Source organism: Balaenoptera ricei, chromosome 14 (genome assembly GCF_028023285.1).
Source record: "Balaenoptera ricei isolate mBalRic1 chromosome 14, mBalRic1.hap2, whole genome shotgun sequence".
In the NCBI taxonomy this organism is placed as follows: domain Eukaryota; kingdom Metazoa; phylum Chordata; class Mammalia; order Artiodactyla; family Balaenopteridae; genus Balaenoptera; species Balaenoptera ricei.
Genome location: NC_082652.1, coordinates 13,202,791 through 13,225,002, shown reverse-complemented (window position 1 = coordinate 13,225,002; position 22,212 = coordinate 13,202,791). Strand labels below are relative to the sequence as shown.

At 39.1% G+C, this 22,212-nt stretch overlaps 1 protein-coding gene and 1 non-coding gene across 3 annotated transcripts in view; one reads left to right on the top strand and one right to left on the bottom strand.

The window, feature by feature from the left end:
• Positions 1-22,212, bottom strand: part of MED13L (mediator complex subunit 13L) — a 291,858-nt gene that overhangs the window by 15,977 nt on the left and 253,669 nt on the right. Inside the window, exons 15-23 of one of the 2 annotated variants that reach the window (XM_059895607.1) lie at positions 19,069-19,289; positions 18,568-18,773; positions 13,279-14,216; positions 9,115-9,294; positions 8,275-8,498; positions 6,196-6,388; positions 5,086-5,512; positions 4,273-4,492; positions 2,790-2,978 (exon numbers count right to left, since the gene is read on the bottom strand). In XM_059895607.1, coding sequence (XP_059751590.1) covers positions 2,790-2,978; positions 4,273-4,492; positions 5,086-5,512; positions 6,196-6,388; positions 8,275-8,498; positions 9,115-9,294; positions 13,279-14,216; positions 18,568-18,773; positions 19,069-19,289 — 2,798 coding nt within the window. The remainder of the gene's footprint in view (positions 1-2,789; positions 2,979-4,272; positions 4,493-5,085; positions 5,513-6,195; positions 6,389-8,274; positions 8,499-9,114; positions 9,295-13,278; positions 14,217-18,567; positions 18,774-19,068; positions 19,290-22,212) is intronic. The other variant, XM_059895608.1, reaches the window with a different exon arrangement.
• On the top strand, positions 17,825-17,933 carry LOC132348297 (U6 spliceosomal RNA). Its single transcript, XR_009497424.1, has one exon. It is a non-coding gene; the product is annotated as a U6 spliceosomal RNA (small nuclear RNA).

Genomic DNA, 22,212 nt, shown 5'->3' with positions numbered 1-22,212 from the left:
ACAAGCAGAATATTAAACAGCAAAGAGAATGAAAAAAAACTACTGCTACAAGCAACAAAATGGATGATTCTCAACACTGAGTAAAAGAAGCCAGACGCAAAACACTGTAAATTATGATTCCATTTATATAAAGCCAAAAACAGGCAAAATTATGCTGTTGTAAGTCAGAATAGTGATTACCATTGGAGTGACTGGAAGGGACATTAGAGAGGTTTCTGGATGCTTGTTATGTTTTGTTTCTAGTGCTAGTTACGTAATATTTTTACTTGGTGGAAATTCATCAAGCAGTATGCTTAAGACTGGGTACTTTTCAGTATGTATATTGTACTTTATGATGTGTGTGTGTAAGTAATTTAAGAGATCAAAGTGTTAGCTGTTACCTAAGACAAATATTTTAGATAAACTGTGATGAAATTTAATTGTCATCTTTGTTTCCAGCTTTATATACAGTTCAATATCTAGTAAACTACGGCAGGGGTCAGCAAACTTCTGTAAAGGATCAGACAGTAAATACTTTAGGCTTTATGAGTCTCTGTCACATAATCTTCTCTTTGTAAAAATGTAATAATCAGTCTTACCTAGCTGGTCATACAAATGCAGGCTGCAGGCTGGATTTAGCCCACAGAGTTGCCAACCCCTGAACTATATAGCCTAAGAAACAGTAATAATGGAATTACAGAATTTTAAACTTAAAAGAGACCTTGGAGATAAGTTAATCCAATTCCTTCATTTTAGGGATACATATTCAACAACTTGCTCAAGTTTCAAACCTTATCACTGATCCATTCACTCTCCACAGATCCGGAAATTCCACTCCTAGGTACTTACCAAGAACACTGAAAACATATAGCCACACAAAAACTCATACACAAATGTTTAGAGCAGGGTTAGTCACAATAGCCAAAAAGTGGAAAAATCCATACGCCCATCAATAAATGGAAAAACAAAATGTGGTCTATCCATATAATGGAATAGTACTTAGCCATAGAAAGAAATGAAGTACTGATACATGCTATGACATGGATGAACCTCGAAAACATTATGTTAAGTGAAAGAAGGCAGACATAAAACATTCTGTATTGGAAGATTCCATTTACAAAAAACATCCAGAACAGGCAACCCCACAGAGACACCAAGTAGAACAGTGGCTGCCAGGAGCTTGCACGAGACTGTGCCACTGCCGAAAATGAGAATTCCTGGAAGCAGGGGACTGGTGTCTTGTTCACCACTGCACAGTCGACACCTAATACAGTGTCTGGCACACGGTAGGCACTCAGCTATAGTTGCTGAATGAAAGTACAAAATTCTAGCTGCAGACTGAGGGAGAGGCAGCATTTAGCAATTAGCCATTGCACTTTATGCAAGTAAAAATTTATAAACCTCAGTAAATGTTCACAACATTTGGTTCTTACATTTTTCATTAAGTCAAATGATTGATTTCTCTCTTCCTGTTCCAAAGCAAAAGGAAAGAAAGAATATTTTTTGTGATTTATTTTAATCTAAGCCTCACTATATATCTCATGAACTCTCATGGTGTTCTGCCAGTACGTTATATAATCTTTTAAAACATTACATAATGCCTCAGATCTTAATATAGGTAGTCAGCCTTTACTCTCTTCTCTGAAAATGCAGACTACTATTAGTTGTCATTTGAAATTGTGATAACTTCTTACCAAAGCATAAGGAATGACTGCACCTGAATTGCAGAATAACCTCAAGAGGTAAAAAACTAAAAGGTTCAAAGTTTATAAAGAAAGGCACAAACTCAATTTCTGGACACAAATTTGAAACGAGTAGAAACATTTATTTTTATTCTAGATAAAGCTAGTAGTAGAGAAAACATATGACATGCTCACAAAAGTAAAAAATACAAACTCAAAAGAATAAACTAACCTAAAACTGCCAAAGATAGAAATTTTCTATAACCCCAGAGTGAATGTAAGTTGTCAGTTAAGCTGTTTCCTCTCTTGGGACCAAGTTGATCTGAACCAAGTTACAACAAATGCAGTATTAAGTAGTGCGTCATTTTTTTAGTTTTCCAGAAAAACTTACATTACCAACTAAAATTAGCAAGTTTTGGTGTTTTTAAGTTCTCTAATGGTGAAGAGCTGTTTGCTGGCCTTTATTAATGGGTAATTTTTCATGCAAAAGTTGTGGGAACTGATTTTTGAAGGCTTTGAGAGTTCTAAACACTGCCCTGTATATCTACCTTCAGGATAAGGTGATTAGTAAAACAAAAGAAGTGTACAACTTCTGTTTAAAACATGTTTTGCTTTGGTGTTTTAGAATTCCCCCTGAGGTACTTATCTGTGGGAAATAGGTTTACAAAGATGGAGAGAAAAAGCATTCATTTACACACAGAAGCACTGAGACAAGGGGAGGAGGAAGCATCAGAAAATGAGGGGCCCGTGCAGAGTAAACACATACACAGCGGCTGTTCCAGGAGAAAAAAATGAGCTGGGGAAGGTGGGGAGTGATTTAAGACACAGATTAGCTTCAAACAATAATGAACAAAATAAATATAGGAAAATTGAACTTTCATAAGTAAAAGGGATAAGTGTATTGTTGCCTTAGGTCTTACATCAAAAAATGGCAAGAGTTTGCTTGCCTCTTTTCTCAAAAAATTATACAAGTTCAGAGAAGTATCTCCTCTATTTCAACGTAAGGATTAAAGAAACCTACCACTCTTATAATAAAGGTAGAAGACCAACCAAGCAAGCAACTCTCCTGGCTTGCATCTTTAGCATAAAAGTAGTGTTTTTGCAAATTTCTGCCCTGCTGCTACCTACCTCTGGGTTCTTGAGCGTCATCTCTATGCTGGCGGCAGGCCCAAATCCTGTGAGGGATTTAATGTGGATCTGTGTAGGCAGAGGTCGCCTGCACTGGCAGTACACTGAAAATGCCATGGACTTCAAGTATTGAATGTAGAAAACTTGTTCATCCTTCATTGTCTGCAGCATGTACTGGCAAGGCACAATCTACAGACACAAATACAAATAAAACTAGAAATAAGAGATCTAATATGCTAACAAGGCAGTTCAAAAATGAAATGGTATGAATTCTTTACTTGAATGGGGGAGGCAACTTTAGTTTTAAAATACAGAAATGCCAAACATAGTATAATTCAATCTTAATTCCTTTCAGTGACATGAAGTCCTATATTCCAAATATACCAGCAATTTAAGAAGAGGTGTCACTCTGCTGGTCAAGTTACACTGTCACTTAGAAATTACCCTGTTCCCATTTTAGAGATAAATTCTCAATTTATTGTTGCCATGTCCCAAAATTTAAAAACTTGCTCTTAAATACACTTCTCACTTTTGTAAGGTGTGCGCAAAGCACGCGCGGCGTCTTTGCAGTTACTGTCTAGTCACCTGGGACACAGGCTTCAAATCAAGGAAACACTACCAACAAACTACACCGGTAGCTTTAATTTCAATCTTTTAATTCTATAATACGGCTTGAGTTACAGTGACAGGAAAACAAGAATCCAAACACCCAAGACATCATTTTTCACCTATTAAATTATAAATTTTTAAAAATTATTACACTGTAAAGCTGGCAAGGGTGCAGTGAAAATGGGCATGCTCCTTCACTCCTGAAAGAAATGTAAATACCTATAACCTTTTGGGAGAGGAATCTGGCATTATTTATCAGTATCTTTATCTAAGAATCCACTTTAAGAAATGACTTGAAATGTGAAAGAGAGATTATACCTAAAGATGTTTATTATGGCTTTATTTATTTATTCATTCATTCATTCATTTACTTATTTATTTATTGGTCACGCTGTGCAGCTTGTGGGACCTTAGTTTTCCGACCAGGGATTGAACCCAAGCCCCGGAATTGGAAGCATGGAGTCCCAACCACTGGACCGCCTTATAGTTGTATTTATAACAGTGAAAAGGTTAAAAAAAAAAAAAAAAAAAGTAATTATATCTAACTGTAGAGAAACAGTTACACATGGAAAATATGCAGTCTATAAAAAATATGTTGCTTGGTGAGAATTTTAAATAAGGTGGAAAAGTATTCATGAATAACTGTAAGTACAAAAAGACTAAAAATTACGTGAAAAGTATGATCTCAATTGTGTAAACAAACACAGAAAAAAGGCTAGAAAAACACCAAAATGCTAATAATGGCTGAATCTAAAAGGTAGAATTCAGAATACTTTTTTCTATTTTCATATACATACAATTATTAAAAAATCATGAACCTGTTTACTTTCATAAAAACAACAACAAAGTAAAAAATAAACTTGCAAATAGTTACCTGGAGAATGAAAGAATTTCTCATATGCTCAGGTAAATTATCCAGCATTTCTGTGTAGCAGCGCATCAAACTCAACAGCCAAAAATTTCCAGAAGTGGAGTCTTCCTCTGCCGTATAAGTGAAGGGGTCCACCATGTAAATGACAACAGCTGGAGGGTAGGCTTGGCTGTCTGCAGAGTCAGGCTCCGTGGGAATTCCTATCCTCTCCCTTTCTGTAACACTGCAGAGAGAGTCACTTATGAGATGCACAACATAAATATAAATTATACAAAATAAATCAATTCCAGAGCACACTGACTCCCTGGACAATGATTACAGATTAAATGCAACATTAATATGAACCAAAATGAAGGCAAACCAAGTCAGTTAGCATCCAGATGGATGGAAAACAATAATATGCTCCTCTAAAATGGGAGATCTTTTTCAACTCCCCCCCACCACATCGTCATCGTGGCTTCATTCTACAAAGATGTTTTATAATGCTGTTACATTAATAGTAAGAGCTTACTATTACTATTATCCGTATATTATGGTCATATAATAAGAGTATTAACAGTAATATTAATTACATTAAGTATATTAATTAGTAAGTATATATTACCATTATACTAGTAATATAATAAGTTTATAAGAAGTTCTCAAGTTTCTTAACACTGAACTATAGACTGACAGTTGTTACTCTCTTGAGGGAAGAAGAGAAATACACACTTTACAAGGTTTAGAGACTCATGAAGTTGAGGGGGCTGGGGGTGCAGAGGAAGAGCAGACAAGGGGTCCGAGCTGAAGCCACTCGTCTTGGTCAGAGTACCGTACCTTTCCTGTCCATCCTGTGAGGGCTGAGAGGAGCTCTGCCCAGGCTCAGTGTCTCCACCACAGCCTATGCTCCCTTGCGTTCTCTCTGCAGAGCTGGCCCCAGCGCTGGGGTTCTGCCCTCCGACACTACCACTGAATCCTGAAGAAGAGGTAGTGCTTATCTGGTTAATAATGGGAGCAGAGGCAGATGTCGAGGCCGGTGGCACAGAGGAACCAGATGCGGAGCTACTTGCTGCCGGGTTCACAGAACTGCCATTGGAGGTGGGATTAAATGCACTGCCAGCTGAGGGAGCTGCCGATCCTGGATTTGAAGCTAAAGGCCCCGCATTCCCAGGTGTAGCTTGTCCCTGTGCTGCTGCTGGTGGGGTCTGGTACTTAGGTGGTATCAACAGGCTGCTGTCGAGCTGCAGAGTGGCTAGATAAGGTGCTGAAAGTGTACACGCAGAGAGGTGACTTTAGGAATGTTCTGCAGTGTCTGGCTGAAGCAGATATTTAGAATAGTCACTTTTAAAAAAATTATGCTTCCAGGCTGCATTACTCTATGACACCCAAAATGCTATCTCTACCACTGAACATAAGCTTGTATGTTCTGTAAACATGGAAATAAACATGGAGCTACTTATTATAAATTCTGGGGAAGAGCCTAATTTGGGGGGGGGGGGAGAGGAGAAAATCAATCATTTGTAACATTTTCCTTTCAGACTGATTCCACACGCCTTCACTGAAAACTGAGAGGCCGTATATTCTACAGCCATCATGGTATATTATGCTCCTATGTGCATAAGGCTTTGTAAGCATCTAAGATTCTCTTGGGAATCTGGGTTAAAATTAAGCAGTTAATACCAAGTCATGCTGCTACATTTTTGAAATGTGGAGTAAATTAGATATGACTTCCTTAGGCTACTTTAAATAGCTTTTAAAGAATATACATGCACATAAAAATTAGCATTTAACTACTTAGAATGCAAAAGTTAGACCTAAATCAACACAGTAATGGAACACTAACATTTCCTGAGACAAAAGAAGTATAATGTTGCGTGTCTAACAGGGAGCAGGGGGAGCAATCTGCTATTTCTCAAATTCTACTTTGCCAAATACATCCCCATGTACCTAGGTGATGGCGGCAAACTTGCGCATAAAGTTTGAGTCTGGAATGATTGTCACTCTCCTCGCTGCCCCACGGCTGGTTAAACCACTCGCTCACAAGCTCTTCCGCCAGCTTCTGCGCCACGGTCTTCCCCACGCGCATGATCCCGTCGCGCAGCACTTTGCAGATAGGCTTGTGCTGCCCAAGCCTACACATCTGACGGCACAAACCAGATCGCCGTTTACAACAGGAACCACTCCTTCGTTCAGTACACATCGTTACCACGGAGATTCTTGACCATACACATGGAAGCATTTTCCTTTGTCTTTTAGCGTTACCACACGCAACCAAACCAACATTATATGCTGGTCCCTTCTGGTAATTATAATGTACCTGAAACTGTCCTCTGTCTCTCCAAAACCTGGACTAGGCTCTCTAAGGAAAAAAGTTTCTTTTAAAGAAAAATGAATGTTTCTTCACCCCAACCGCTTCCTCCAGCACAAGGGAAGATTGCTGAGCACACCACCTGATTGCTAATGGTCAAATAAAGAATTAACCAGATTCCTGCCTACTTAGGCTGACTGAGACATATGTCCACTAAAACCTCTTAAGTAATCCTGACTTATGATGTTCTCCCATAAGATAACATTAAAATTTTATGGGCCATCTGTTACATTGTTACAGACATTTGGAGATCACCAATAGACCAGAGGCCACGGAAACAGTGCTGATCACTTTTTAAAAGTAAATAGTTGTTTTAGCACAATGAGATTCTGTTACTGACGTGCAGGACATTAAATGGGTGCTTATGGCAGAGAATTAATATACCTGCAAAAAGTAAGCTACCTAGCTACCTGTTCACCAGCAGAAGAGCCCATATTATTAGCCCTTACTAGAGTTGATGAACAGGAGGCTTACCAAGCCCCTAAAAATTCTCTAGTGTACACTCTTCTGAAGCAGGTACGTATTACTGCCAAAAGAGCAATCCTAAAATGATCTGGCAGTCCTTTTATGTTTTGTAACTTATGTTGAAAGCTTCATTCAAAAGAATGGCTGGGCTTTAAGACTGCTTAGACAAGTTTTCTGTGTTAGGGTAATTATGATTTAATATTATTAGGCATCATGAACCAGGCACTGTTTAGAAATTACTGTATCCAAGGATTTCCTTCAGTGGCTTAATTGATGCCATTACCTCATACTTTAGCATCTTCTCACTTCTTTGTAGCAACACGTAAGTTTACTATTTCGTGTGTACTCATACATGTATAGATAGTGAATGTTCCGTTATGGAGTATTTTTGAAATTCAACTTGGCATCTTATTTAGCAAACACTTTTGTAATGCTTATAATATGCCTGTCGCAGCTCTAAATACTTTATAAATATTAGTTTCATTTATTCTTGTCAAATATAAAGATATTAGAAGTATAAGGTACGAAAACCTTAGTGTATATGTACTTTAGCAGAAGAAATGTGGCACTAACTCTTCAAAGACAGACATGATTCTAATTTTTCAAAAGTAACAGGAATTTATGTACTAAATATATAAAATTATCTAAGTGGCTTTTACATTACTATGGTTATCACATTATTAATCTGTACCAAAATTTTAGTATTAAGATGAATGGAGTGTTAAATAAAACATAACAGGGACATGAGTCATTAAACCTATTATGATTCAGAAATTTTCAAGCTAAACATTTTTATACTGTTTTCAGGAACTCCCCTCCCCAACCCCCCCAAGAGTAGATGTGCCTTCTTTTCGTAAAGCTCATCTTCTGAACAACCACTCTCCCCTGGTGAGTAATACTTTTAAACTTGAGCACATAAATGGGGAAAAAACAGCTGACGGGACTTTAAGATGGGTGGTAAGGCTGGTAGAGGAAAATCTTTAAATCTAATAAAATATAAAAGCTAAGATGGGAAAGCAATGTACTCCTTGAAAAACTTGCCAATGTAATCCTTTTCTTCATCCTCCAACTATGTGAAAATTTTCTTTGAGTCCTACTTTGAAAATATTTGTTCTTTAAAATTTAGTCATAACTAGAAACAACCTGAGGACTCGTATCATACAAACAATTTTCATCTTTCATGTCTTTCTCACCTCATATACAGCGCTCAAGTCCCTGAAAAAAGTTTTGGCTCCTTCGAGCAAGGCCTCATTTTCTGGACACACCACAATATAGGCAACATCACGGTGGCCCCCGTATGGGTCCAACAACAGCCTCTCCCAAAATGGCAAGGAGAATGGCGAGATGGTGAGGAAGTCCTTGTCATAGCCTACCAGCAGAGTGGGGATCGGCAACGGCTCAGGAGATTCTTCAGAACCTAAAACAAGACTGCAGTTTAGGAGAGTGCTTGAGGGTCTGTTTCCCACAACCTCGACAATTGAGAATTCTCTGGTGCATTAGTCTTAATTCTGGCATCAGAAATTTTATTGTAGGTTGACATGATACTCTTAAAAGTACTCTTCAAATCCTCTAATTAAATGGCCCCTGATGAAGAACCTTAATTAAATGAGTCAGAACATGCTTATAAAGTTTCAGTAAGATCAGAGAGCAGACTAGAGCAGGTTAAAGTTAGTTTTCCAAACAGCACTATGTCATTTCCTTTAAGAAAAGCACTATAATCCTGACTGTGAAGAAGCTGACAGAACTAGTCCAGAAGTTCATCCAGATGAAAATGCAGTGAGGATCAGGAAGATGAGGAGACCCTAACAAACAGTCTATTTAGGGATTATTTGCCCCACTGACCTTGATTATGCCAAAGACATTTAGAAAAATTATCTCAAAAACTGACTACTGGAAAACAGGGAGATTATAAAACTTAATAGTCAGGAGGAAAAAGATTCTATTTTGTCAGTGAAGGAAGGACTTGACAGTAACTACAGCTGCTTTTCACAGAACAAAAATCTGAAGGAATTTAAACAGGGGAAAGATTCTACCGTAGGTTCCCCGTCCTGCCATTTTGTGGAACTGCTGCCAGGTGAGTGGTCCCTGCACGTGCTGGATGTTCTCCCAGGTCCTGCCCGTGCGCTTCTTCTGGATGGCGTCTTGGAGAAAGGGCTGCAGGGACAACAGCATACGGACCACATCTTGGGAGGAGAGCATGCTGATGTCCAGCACTGGAAGAGAAATGAAATGAAAAGGAACGGGAATCATAAAGGGGGACTGGCCCACTCCTCTTCTTGCCATCATTGTGGACCTCAGTTATACTCCACGACAGAGACACCACTGGCAGCAGGGTCTACTTATAGTAGATTCTAAAATACCCGACTTAGGAGTCAAGAGGAAAGACAATCTTCTAAAGCAGAAGATAGTTTATTATTTATTATTGGAAATAATAAAAGGGGAAATAGTTTACTCTATATAAAAGAGGTTAACTATAGGATTGCCTAAAAGTGGAAAGGTAGATAGGCCTGACTTTTTAAAATCATACGGACTTGTTTCCAAGGTTGTTCTTAAGAAAAGAGAGCAGCAAAAATTTCTTAATTATTGTCTCTTACTTTTAGTTTCTTAATTACTTTTATTTACAAATATCCATGTTTTGATTATATGATGAGTGGGAAAAAGGAACTTGAAGCTTTTAAAAACTTTAAAAACTGCTCTTAATGAAAATATTTGCACAAAATACAAAATGCATAAAGAGAAAGATGACCTTCTACACAGGCAGAGGCACATGAAAACAGGGCAGAGGCAATGACAGGCCTGAAATTCATCTGTACAGAGAGGAAGGTAGGAGATTCATGGTTTCAGAACATATGTTCTTCCTGCTAGCAAGAGGGTTTCTTAACCTAGGATTTGAAAAACCTCTGAAACTCTACCCCAAACTGCACATGCATGCATGAGCATAGGTGTATTTTACCCCAAGGGAGAAGGTCCATAATGCTCGTCAAATTCTCAAAAAGATCTGAAGAAAGACTACTTAAGCTAGAGATGGTCAGCTATGAATCTGCACCGCTGGGTTCCTAAAGACCTTTCCTTCCTCTTGCTTTTCTAGCTGATGAGGAAAGTGGCATGGATGGAAATCTGTGATTTATTTACCAACTAAATCTGAAACACAGGGTGCTTAAGGTTAAGGGGTCTTAAGACATTTTTAGATGTGTCTTCACATCAAACACAGGCTGCAAACTGATGGCACAGAGTTTTTGTTTTTTTAATCTGGAACGAATTTCTCAGGAAATTTCATATGCAAATCTGGATTTCCAGCTTCTCTTGAAAAACCGGAAAACTGCCTGACAGCCCTGGGGCTGAGACCATCATGTTCTGGGATGACCACCACCTGCCGGAGCCAAGGAGTAGCTGTCCCCTTCAGACAGTTCTCGACGCTCCCCCCGCGCCTCCCCCCACCCCAGCTGGCCTGAGACTGAAGCAGCATTTATCACCTTGATCTTCAAGCCTGTGCTTCTTTTCTTCTTCTAGGAGAGAAAAAAGTAAAGTACCTCTTGTACCCATGGCTCTCTCAGAAGTAGGAAAATGACAGACCAAGAGAACCACAGGTTAGAGAAAAATAAAAGTAGAAGTAATTCTTTGTGAACTCTATTCCTGTGCATACAAAATAGAAAGTATGTTGCAAAAGGACACAATTTAGGTCATTGCCTTCTGCAAACCTGGCTCTCCACATCATTCATTGACATCATCTGTCTGGTACCTTTAAGCATCTGAATTTGGAACCCACATCTCGCCTACAATAAAATGTGCTATTCTTCATATCCAAAGATGCCACCACTGATCCACCCACACAGACTGCATTTCTACCTGAAGGCCACTGTCGAGTAAAAGAAACCACCTAAGCTAATCACCCAGAATTCTTTAGGGGAAAGACTTTAATTCATAAATTCATGCAGCAGACATTAATTAAAGGCCTGCTAAGTATAAGGCACTCCACTTAAACCTAAGCAGTTATAAAAATGAGTAGAGCCCTTGAAATACTTCCTCAGGAGTCTCCACCTCCAAGAAGTCTCCTTGCTTATATAACCTTCTCCCCTGCAAGACTGATGACTATTCTGAAGCAGGGTCCATGCTTCTTTCACACATAACTCCTCCAGCCTGGCCTCTGCTCGCACCTGTCTACAGAAACAGCTCTCACCATGGTCAAAAGACTGGTTTAATCTTTATCTTAAAAGCTTGGCTGAATCTGAACGCCTGTTGACCACGCTCTCATTCGTGAAACTTGGTTACATGGCAGAACTCAGTAAAGTTCTGTCCCAGGCCCTCCTCTCTTTCCATATAGTCCTCCTCCCCAGTGAGCTCTCCTCCTCCTCTGCGCCCCTGACTTGGGTTATCATCTATGTGCCATATACTTCCTTTCCCCTAAGCTCCAGGTCATGAAGTCCCAAGTGTCTACTTGACACCTCTACCTGGATATCTCAAGAGAAATCTTTAAAACTTCCAAAACCTTTCTCCCCAGACCTGATATTCCTCCAGTATACTCATCTTTTTTTTTTTTTAAATAATTTTATTTATTTATTTATTTATTTATTTATTTCTGGCCGTGTTGGGTCTTTGTTGCTGTGCATGGGCTTTCTCTAGTTGTGGCGAGCGGGGGCTACCCTTCGTTGCGGTGCACGGGCTTCTCATTGTGGTGGCTTCTCTTGTTGCGGAGCACAGGCTCTAGGCACGCGGGCTTCAGTAGCTGTGGCCCGCAGGCTCAGCAGTTGTGGCTCACGGGCCTAGTTGCTCCGCGGCATGTGGGATCTTCCCGGACCAGGGATCGAACCCGTGTCCCCTGCATTGGCAGGCGGATTCTTAACCAATGCGCCACCAGGGAAGCTCCCAGTACACTTGTCTTTGAACGACACCACTGTCTGTCCAGGTATACGTGTCACAAACCTGGGTGTCTTCCTTAATATCTCACTCTCCCTGGTACCCTAAATCCAACCCACTTCCAAGTCCTGCAATAATACTTCCCAAACATCTCTTGAATGTTTCCACTTCTTTTCCATCTCCTTTGCTAGGACACTAAGCCAAGCTACTGTTTCTTATTTCATCTACTACAGGAACTTCTCAGTCTCCTCAAATCCATTCTCGCCATTTTCTAATCCACAGCCCACCTTATAGTCAGAGTACATTTTTTTCTGACTACACAAATCTGATGTCAATGTCTCTTCATAAAACCCATCACTGACTTAAGACTCTTCAGATGAAGACCCAGTGCCCAGCATGTCTCAAAAGGCTCTTGACAAGCTAGCCCTGCTGGTCTCTAGGCTTCTCTGAGTTCTCTGAAGGCCCCACGCTCTACATAACTCTGGGCCGTTGCACTCGCCCCTCCTCTGCCTGGGACACGATTCCCCGCCCCCTCCCTCGTCACCCAGTTAACCTGTACTCATCGTTGGGATCTCAAATGTTACTGCTTCTTCAAGGAAGTGTCCCCTGACATCCCGTGCTTTCATCACTTATAATGGTTTGTAATAATATGCTTATTTATTTATTTGATTCGAATAATTAAATAAATAAGCATACTATTTAATTGGAGGATGGAGGAGAAGGCTTATCCATTTTCCAAAATAGATTAGAAAGTCCCTGAGGGCAGGTGCCTTGTCTCTTTCATTCACCATTTTATCCCCCCAGGACACATCATAGCATAGATAGTGAATCAACAAGGAAAGGGAACAGCAAGGCGCTCAGCCCTCTTAGAGCCCAACTCCAAAGATGTTTATCAACTGGAGTTTTTAAGACAGTGACGTGTCCCAGTCCACAGTGCCAAGTAAAACGTGATCATTGTTACCAGAGACACAAAATACTGGGAAACCAGAGGAAAGAGAAAATACTCTGGTAAATGGAAAGAAGGCTTCGTGGAAGAAGTATCATGGAAGCTTGACCCAGAAGAATGCGTAGACTTAAACATGAAAGGGTATGCAAATTATCAGTTTGTATAATCTAGACAACTTTTTTTCCAGAAAATAATTACTCTTCTCCAAATGTTTCAATATAAAACATCTCCCCATTCTTAACTTTAGGGTGATATCAAGATAGCTCTCACTTTAGTTATGTCTATTTTTAAATAAATGAAATTTAAAATTTTGTCATATAACAAAGTAAAGAAAGTTTGCAAGTTATCATCACACCAAGACAATTTTCAAATCAAATTTGTATTCTGGGAAACCTACCATTGCTATGAGGCCAAGAGTGCACAGTGGCACTTCTCACCAGAGCTTCATCCACTTTGCCACCTGTGGGATTATCCACATACTGCCGACCCTGCTCCAAGGCATTAAAGCATTCCGTCCAGTAATCATTATTATCTGCTTGCACCCGGTCGTAACTCCAGCTCACACAGGGAAGAGTTTGGCGATTGTTACAGGAAATGTAGTCCAGGAAACTCAGTGAAGCAAAAGGTTGTGTATGTTGATTCTGCAGGAGGAGGAGAAGGCTTATCGGTGGCTCCTGGGATTTTCTGGCTCCTTCCATCTGCGGAAGGAAGGTGGTCTGACACATCATTAAGCGCCTTTCGGCAGCCTGACCAATATCAGAATTCTTCCCAAAAATATCCAACTCATCTTCCAGGAAGAGTCCCGAATTGTAACCAAGTTTGCGATTCATGATCGCACTAAACCCACAGGTACAGCGGTACTGGTCCTCATTGGAAGAATCGGGGATGTAAAGCCCAACATCTGCCCCTTTGATGTTCATGTTGCAGGCACAGATGCAACAGCTGTCAAAGTTTCTGTCTTTAAAGATATTCATCACGGAATCAGAAAGAATCAGAGTCACATAGAGACTGTGAGCGTCAGGAATTGGCTGCATGGTGGCGGGCTCCACAGAGTTAAGAGGCCGTGTGGTAGAGGGGGTAGAGGCTGGTGACCCCTGGTCGGTGCTGTCATATTTAACAGACCCTTGACCACTGGCAGTGCCCCCTCCTCTGGGAGTTCTTGGGGTCCTGGGGGTTCGTGGTGTGGGGACAGAGAAGCGAGGGGTTGCTGGAGATGGCAAAACTCCTGCTCCACTGTTGCTGGCTGGGGCAGCGCTGTTCAGCGTCACCGGGGTGTTCATCTGTGGTGTGTTCAGATAATCTGGATCTGCTAGGCTCCCGACACTAGGCACATTACTGCAACAAAGAGACAGCACCAAGTGAGGCAGGTCACAGGTGCTGGAGTACACACATAATCACCCCAACCTGGCCTGTGCATTTCTTATTTATGCACGCTATCACTTGGTTTATTCAGTTTTCAATTAAGCCTCATCTTAGTCTTTTGAGGGAACTGTAACTATTTTTACAAGAAAGCATGACACTGGATTTGGGCAATGTAGTTTTGAAAAACTATAACTACTAAATAGAACTTTAACACTTGAGTTCAGATGCCAAAGTAGCTAGAAGACCATAGGATGAAATTTCCATCTAATTTGCAATTACATTTTTGTCATTTTTTGAAATTGAAATTCTGCCAGTGTACTTGTTCTCTGAGGCTATAATCTACATATGATTCTAAAGTAGTTATAATCAAATGCACATGAAAATTTAACATTTTTCTAATTTCCAAAATGTAGTCCTATCTAGGCTAGCATTTTTATAGTAATGAGTGACCATGAGGGAATTCTATTTTAGGAAACCCACTGGCCAGTACTATATTACAATTAATACAAATACTACACATGCTGCTAAAAGGACTTAGTATCAGTTAGGTAGCTGCCCAGTATATATATTGCATCATAGTTTCCAAACTTCTAACAGATCTCTGTAGGGTGGTAGGCAATTCGTTCATTTTTTTATTTTTCAATATGTCATGCATTATATAGCACAATTATTTTTAGCTCCCAGAGACTGATCACACTGTGCTACCTATTTTCTCATAAGCAGCGACTTCTTTTTGGAATAGCCACATGGAAAACAAAACAGTGTCTGCAATGTTCTGCTATTTTATTATTGTAATAAAATTTTCTTGATATATATTCTTACATGTACATGTAAAACAGCGCAGGATTATTCTTTCCAGTTAGAAGGTATCAAAAGAAATAGATTTTTTAAATACTTAAAATTCCTCTGAAATCTATTAATACTGTGCTTAAACTAATGTTCCTCCAATAAAGTACGTATTCATTCACTTATAATTTGAAAGAAGAATGTCATAAAGTAATGGCTCTTCAAATCACTTTCTTATGATTTTTAATCAGCTATGCCTAACTTATCAACCTGAAAATCCAAATCAGTCACTGCAATGAAATGTTAAATCTGAGGCACAGTGGTATCTTTGAGTACAGATAACAAATGACCCAGAAACCTTGATCAGCAATCACTGCTATCTCAGAGACCAAAATAATAAGAGTGTAATAACGATCTTTACTCTAATTGGACTCCTTTCAAATTTTTCTGTTCAACAAAATCCCCAAATTATTATGCAGTTCATATCATAAAAGGAACTATGACGATTAACTGAAAACCTAAATAATTTAATTCCTCCCGAGGCAGTAAAAATGGTTTATTATCTTGTACAGTAACCTGACTTTTCCCATTCAATAAAAATGAATTGAGTACCAACCCCATGCTAGATGCTGCATACGCAACAGTGAAAAAGAGAAAGAAAAGTTAGCTCATAGCAAGTATGACAGGCATCAAGTGAGTGCTGGTGTGCTCTGTGATAAAGCGGGGGTCCAGGGCGACGGAGACCACAGCAGGAGGACTTCCCATAACCTAGAACTGTCCTGTCCAGTAAGTAAGGTAGTCACTACTCCATGTGATGAATTTAAATCAACTTAAATAAAAATAAAAATTCAGTCTTGATCTCAACTAGCCACATTTCAAACGGTGCAGAGCTACAACATAAGGGCAGTGGATGCTGCACTGGAAGGTGCAGATACAAACACTTATTTCATCAGAGACAGTTCTATTAACAGCACCAGTTTAGAATACCAAGAATCTTCGGGGTGGCAAATGATAGATTTGATAGATCTAAACAATGATCTAAATTATTTGTTATTGAAACCAGCAAACAAATCATCTAAATTATTTGTTATTGAAACCAGCAAAGGGTTGCATGTCACTTTTTGAGATGCTTGTGTGTGTAAGAGATTAAGCTGTGGAATGGGTTCGGAAGCTGCTGCACTACTTGCGAATGGCCTGCTAACCCCTGGTGTGCTAGTTGCTCTAGCTGTGCTGGACCAGTCTCAAATTAAATAAGCTAGGGTACAACTGCAGAACAGCAGCAGAGAACTAGCCAGGCCCCCCCCATCCAGGGTGCTTTTGAACACATGCTTTCACACTGCTGGTGGTTGTGGAAGTACTCAGAGTTCTCAGAAAAAATATTATGTGGGAAGTAGGGCAAGATAACCCCATTTTAAAGAAGGGAAGACCCAGTAAAATGGTCATTTAAGGCCATACAAAGACTAAACAAAAAAGGCAGGAATCTGAGCCCTGTGACTCTATAGCTGTACTTCCCCAAGTCTAAGGTTCTTTTAAACCACTTCTCTGCCACACTTTTTCATTCCCATACAGACTTTATATACACAAGCATAAAGCCTGTTTATAAAATTAAACTTGATTTCATCAAGATGATTTTTATATGAGGTCACAAAGAAGTAGCCCACAGACTGGACCTGGATCATAAATTTTTCTTAGCTCCTAGAATGTAACTCTGGATTAACTGTCAACACATTTCTTTTTTTTTTTTTGCCGGGGGTGGTGGTGGTGGTGGTGGTGGTGTTGGGGGTGGGGGTGTGTGCCTTGCTGCACGGCTTGCAGGATCTTAGTTTCCCGACCAGGGATTGAACCTGGGCCCTAGGCAGTGAAAGCACGGAGTCCTAACCACTGGACCACCAGGGAATTCGCAACTGTCAACATTTTTAAAAAGGAAATACATTGAGACATTTAATTCCAGGTCTCCAGGCTCCCACGCTCCTGCTTGAACAATCCCCTGTATTTGAATAACAAACAAACAAACAAACAAAAAGTCCCTTTAAAAGGGGTGTACTCTCAACAGTTCATCACTGACCCTGCTCGCTCCCATTGCCTCTCACAATGACGCCGAGCATCAGTAGTGCCAAGTCTTTTGCTTTGCCCAGTCCATTTCATCCACATATTGCTTACCTGGTCCTGACAGAAATTTGAGTTTGTGGCCTTTTATTTTATGGCATTTAAATTATTTTATTAAGAAATTATCACTCAAAGGGGAAACTGATTCTACACTGTTGCAGTAAGAACTTTTTTGGTGACAGTATGAAACGTGTCCAAGCTACAATAAACACTTCCTTTTCCTTCCCCCGTATCATAGCACCATTCTGTTGCTGCTTTCTTACGTGACATGGGGTCAGCAACAGAGAAATTATCATGTGAATACTTAATTTTAAAGTGCCTTAAGTAAACACATTTGAAATCATCAAATTATATAAAACAAAGTACTTACCACCATCACCCTAAAAATATTACCCACTCCAACTAATGCTTGATTCTGTGATAAACACCAATTTGACATTGAATGACCATGAACATCATGGTTCTCTATACAAATAACCTTAATTTTTCCATGTATATGAAATTTAGTTTAGAAAATTTTCAACGTATATTTTCAACAGAAAATAATATGCACAAAAACATGAATGGCCAATAAACGAAAGTTTCAAATGAAATGCTGTCATCATTTGAAGTAAATATTTAGTTAAGAGAAAAATCAGGAAGCAACCTAAGTCCATCGATAGATGAATGGATAAAGAAGATATGGCACAGTGCTCGTTTCGGCAGCACATATACTAAAATTGGAACGATACAGAGAAGATTAGCATGGCCCCTGCGCAAGGATAAGATGTTAAAAATAAATAAATAAACAAAAATTTAAAAAGAAGAAGATCACTATAGAACTATTAAAACAAAACAAAAAAACCAACAAAAAAGATGTGGCACATATATACAATGGAGTATTACTCAGGCATAAAAAGAAACGAAATTGAGTTATTTGCAGTGAGGTGGATGGAGCTAGAGACGGTCATACAGAGTGAAGTAAGCCAGAAAGAGAAAAACAAATACCATATGCTAACACATATATATGGAATCTAAAAAAAAAAAAAAAAGTTCTGAAGAACCTAGGGGCAGGACAGGAATAAAGACACAGGCATAGAGAATGGTCTTGAGGACACGGGGAGGGGGAAGGGTAAACTGGGACGAAGTGAGAGAGAGGCATGGACATATATACACTAGCAAATGTAAAACAGATAGCTAGTGGGAAGCAGCCGCATAGCACAGGGAGATCAGCTCGGTGCTTTGTGACCACCTAGAGGGGTGGGATAGGGAGGGTGGGAGGGAGGGAGATGCAAGAGGGAGGGATATGGGGATATATGTATATGTATAGCTGATTCACTTTGTTATAAAGCAGAAACTAACACAACATTGTAAAGCAATTATACTCCAATAAAGATGTTTAAAAAAATCATATTAAATACAGCAGATAACTCGACACAATCCCAGCACATACTTGTAGCCATCTCTAATGAAAGTGGCTGCAGGTGGCATGGGCAGTTGTTCAATTTTAGGAGGGATTGCCCACGAAGGCCGAAACAGACAGGCATCAGGAATCTTCAGAGGTAGCAGGCATTGGCTCGGCAACATCTTCAGTGGAGCAAACATGGAGGATCCCACAAAAGGTTGAAAAGTTGGAACTTTGTGCACATATGAAAAGTCCTGTGACAACAAAGTGGGGCTGGTGATAATGCTGGTAAACAACTTTAGGACACACCATAATAGCAACAAAAATCACTATAATTTAATACTTCTCTTTTATCTGATCAACAGAAAAATGCTAAAGCCAAAATTTTAAATTAATCAAAAGACACTATAATTACCTCATGACCTAATTCAGAGAACTCTTAGGAACTTACGTATACATGGCATACAGACAATACTATTTTAAAGAAGTTGTATAAGAATCTGCTTTAAAACCACCTTGTCTTTGTATAACTAATATATTGGCAATTACCTTTATTTCCTCTGGCTTGGGACTTCCTAACCCGTCTTCCACTTCCATTTTGAATTCAGTAAGCTGTGTTGAAACCATACTGACCATAGGGCTCTCCATCATGCCTAACGCTGTCACTGTCTCTGAACTGATTCCATCTTTATAATTCATCACAGGAGAAAATGCAGGGTGCTGTTCCAAAGAAGGAGGGGTGGGGAACATCCTTTGCAGGTCTGCAACTGCTAAAAAAAATAAAGATAAAAAATAAGAAAAAAAAAATTTGTAACAGGCCTGACTTCTAAAAAAAAAAAACAACCTAGTTCATAGCAAGGCCCTCTAGTTGGCATCAGAAATAATGCCGATTGAATGGTCATATCAGTTACATAATAGACTATTAATAATGGAAGTATCTAAGAAGAAGGCCATCAGCAGAAAATTATCCTTTGCTGCAACTTTATTACTATCCTCTTGATGCTTTATGATTTGGCTTCACATTAATTATGTGAACAAAGTCTACATAACATACATTTTTTTCTTCCAACAATTGATTCCCTGAAAAATCTAAGGAGATGAAACTTCATAGTCAGGATTAATAATCCTATCTAGAACCAAAAGACAATTTATTGAAAATCAGCTGGGAAAAAAAGTATCTTTTAAGAAATACTTAGATCAGTGATTCTCAACCTTTAAAAAAAAATCATTGTTATATACATGAGGTTAACCAACATCACTAATAGTGTCTCATTAAGGGACTGATTCTTAAGTAGGAGTGTATGCAATGAAATGCAAGTTGCGGTTGTGAAATTTGGCCACTAGGGGGTGTCCTGTACAGCAAATATATTTACACATTTGGAGCCACAAGTTCAAATCAGTGATTTGGAACCATATCTGGTGTCCCAATTTCCAATCACATTGCTCTTTCTAGCAACTTCAATATTTAAACAGGTAAATAGTAACCACTGAACAGATCTTAATATGACTTATAGCTCTGAATCAGAAATTAATAAAGAATAGCTGTACCATGCTCTGACCTGAGCTAGAGTCTAAGGTAGAGCTGTATAGAGAAGCAGCAGTGGGCCTGGTCCCCAACCCACGTGCTCCCAGCACAGCGTTGTTGTGGTCTGGTCACTTCCTCCCTCAGGGCCTCAGTTCCATCATCTAAAAGGGAAGGCTTGACTAGATGTGTGATTCTCATTAGGCTTGCTTTCTTTCCTTTCTTTATGGGGGGAGGGGACAGCCTCCACGATATGGAGCAGAAAAAAGGTGAGAACCTCTGCATTAGACAATTTTTACCACGTTTCCTAGTTAAACAATTATATAATCCTGAATAATTTACCCTCTCTTGGCCTCAGGGGCAACAAGGGGAGAACAAGGCCAACAGGCAGGGTTTCAGATCTAAACTTTCACTTCCATTAAGAGAAGCTGCACTTCTATTTATTTTCTACAATACAATTCTGTATGAGATTTCATTAGACAAAATGGTACCTGCTGCTGCTAAGGAAAAAAAGTTTTAAAAGACAGAAAAGAAGAAGAAAACCTAAAACCCCCAAGTTGATCTTCAAGTCACCTTGCTGTAACAGTATTTTATCCTTAGGAACATATAACAATTCACAGAATTGGGGATACAAGCCAAGCCAGAAACTATCATAGAACCACTGGACAGACTATATAATTGGTAAGTTCTGTGGCTGAAAAACACCTCTTCAGATGTAGCACCAACCAGATCAACACATTTTTTTTTAAAACAAGGCTAAAGACTTTAATATAAAGTTGAAATACATTCATCATCTTTAACTTTTAGTCCCTAAACATTTTCCCAAGCCAAAGAGCAGCTACTGGTCAATTTTAATATAAAATTAATTTGTAAGTGGAGTATTTTAAACCACAAGTCTGCTTCATAAAATCTTCAAACTCATATTACATGACAAATCTTAATTAACAAAGTATTTGGAAAATATGAAACTATATAAATTCACTTTGAGTTAAAATGACAATGAACTTAAACATAGCCTTTCCTTAATTTATTAAGTATTTGGGCTGTGGTACAAAATTTTATCCTCAAATTATTTTATTAAATTTGTTTTTAAATCTTCCCTAAGAAATGTAATAAAGGCATTTTCCATTCAGGGCTACTCAACTTCTTTGATGTTACCTAACACAGTTATGTATCTCAGTTTTCAAAGCCTCAGCCACCTTGATAATTTTTGTCAAAGGTAAAAGAGAACATACACAAAAAGCGTGGATGAAATGAGATTCCACCTGCCAGAGATTCACATTAAAAAGTGGTCTTCACCATTCTTATTATCAGATATTCTTCAGGAAGACTCTTAACCTCTCTAGCTTCAATTTCCTCATCTACAAAATGAGAATAATATTTCCCTCATTTTTTTTTTTGCACAATAAATGAGATAAAGTATGCACTGAAGCGAACACTTTGCCACGTACATCTAAACACTCATAAAGTGATGAGAGTCAGCAATAATTAGTCCTTCCTCCCAATTTTGGTTTGATTAGAAAAAGATGGAAATGCTGTTCAGTCACAGGGAATGAATTTCTGAAAAGAAATCACCCTAAAGAAGTTTTGAGATGAAAAACAGGGAACTGGACTCAAAGTGGGTAAGGCAGAAAGAAAATAGAAACCCAGAGAAACATTCTGGTCCTCCAAAGTAGAAATACATGGCTTGCCTGTTCAACCTTCTTCCCATAAAATGACTAAAGTGAGTGTGGGGAACAGCTACCAGGATGGACTGGAGTTGACATGTCTTTCCCACAATGCTCCACTTACTTATACCCACCTATCCTCAAGATCCATTGCACTTCAGCAGGAGCTCACCATTAAGGACACCAACCATCTCCCGTTCTGAACATCAAGTAGTCACGCACAAGACTGAAGCCCTCCAACAAAAGCATCATCACTAATTTCTCAGTATTCTTCCCAGCCCAGAGCACCTAGCAGAGTCCCTTACAAATAGTAAGTGTTCTTGTAGAATAAAATGTCCAACTCTTTCATTTTGCCTCCTCAAAGACCCATACTTCAAAATTGACATGCTTTCAAAGACAAAAATTCATAAGCGACTGGTTAACAATAAAACCTAAGAAAAACACTTCTGTTTTAATTAATATAACACAATACTATCTTAACACAGACTTGATACTAAACTAAAC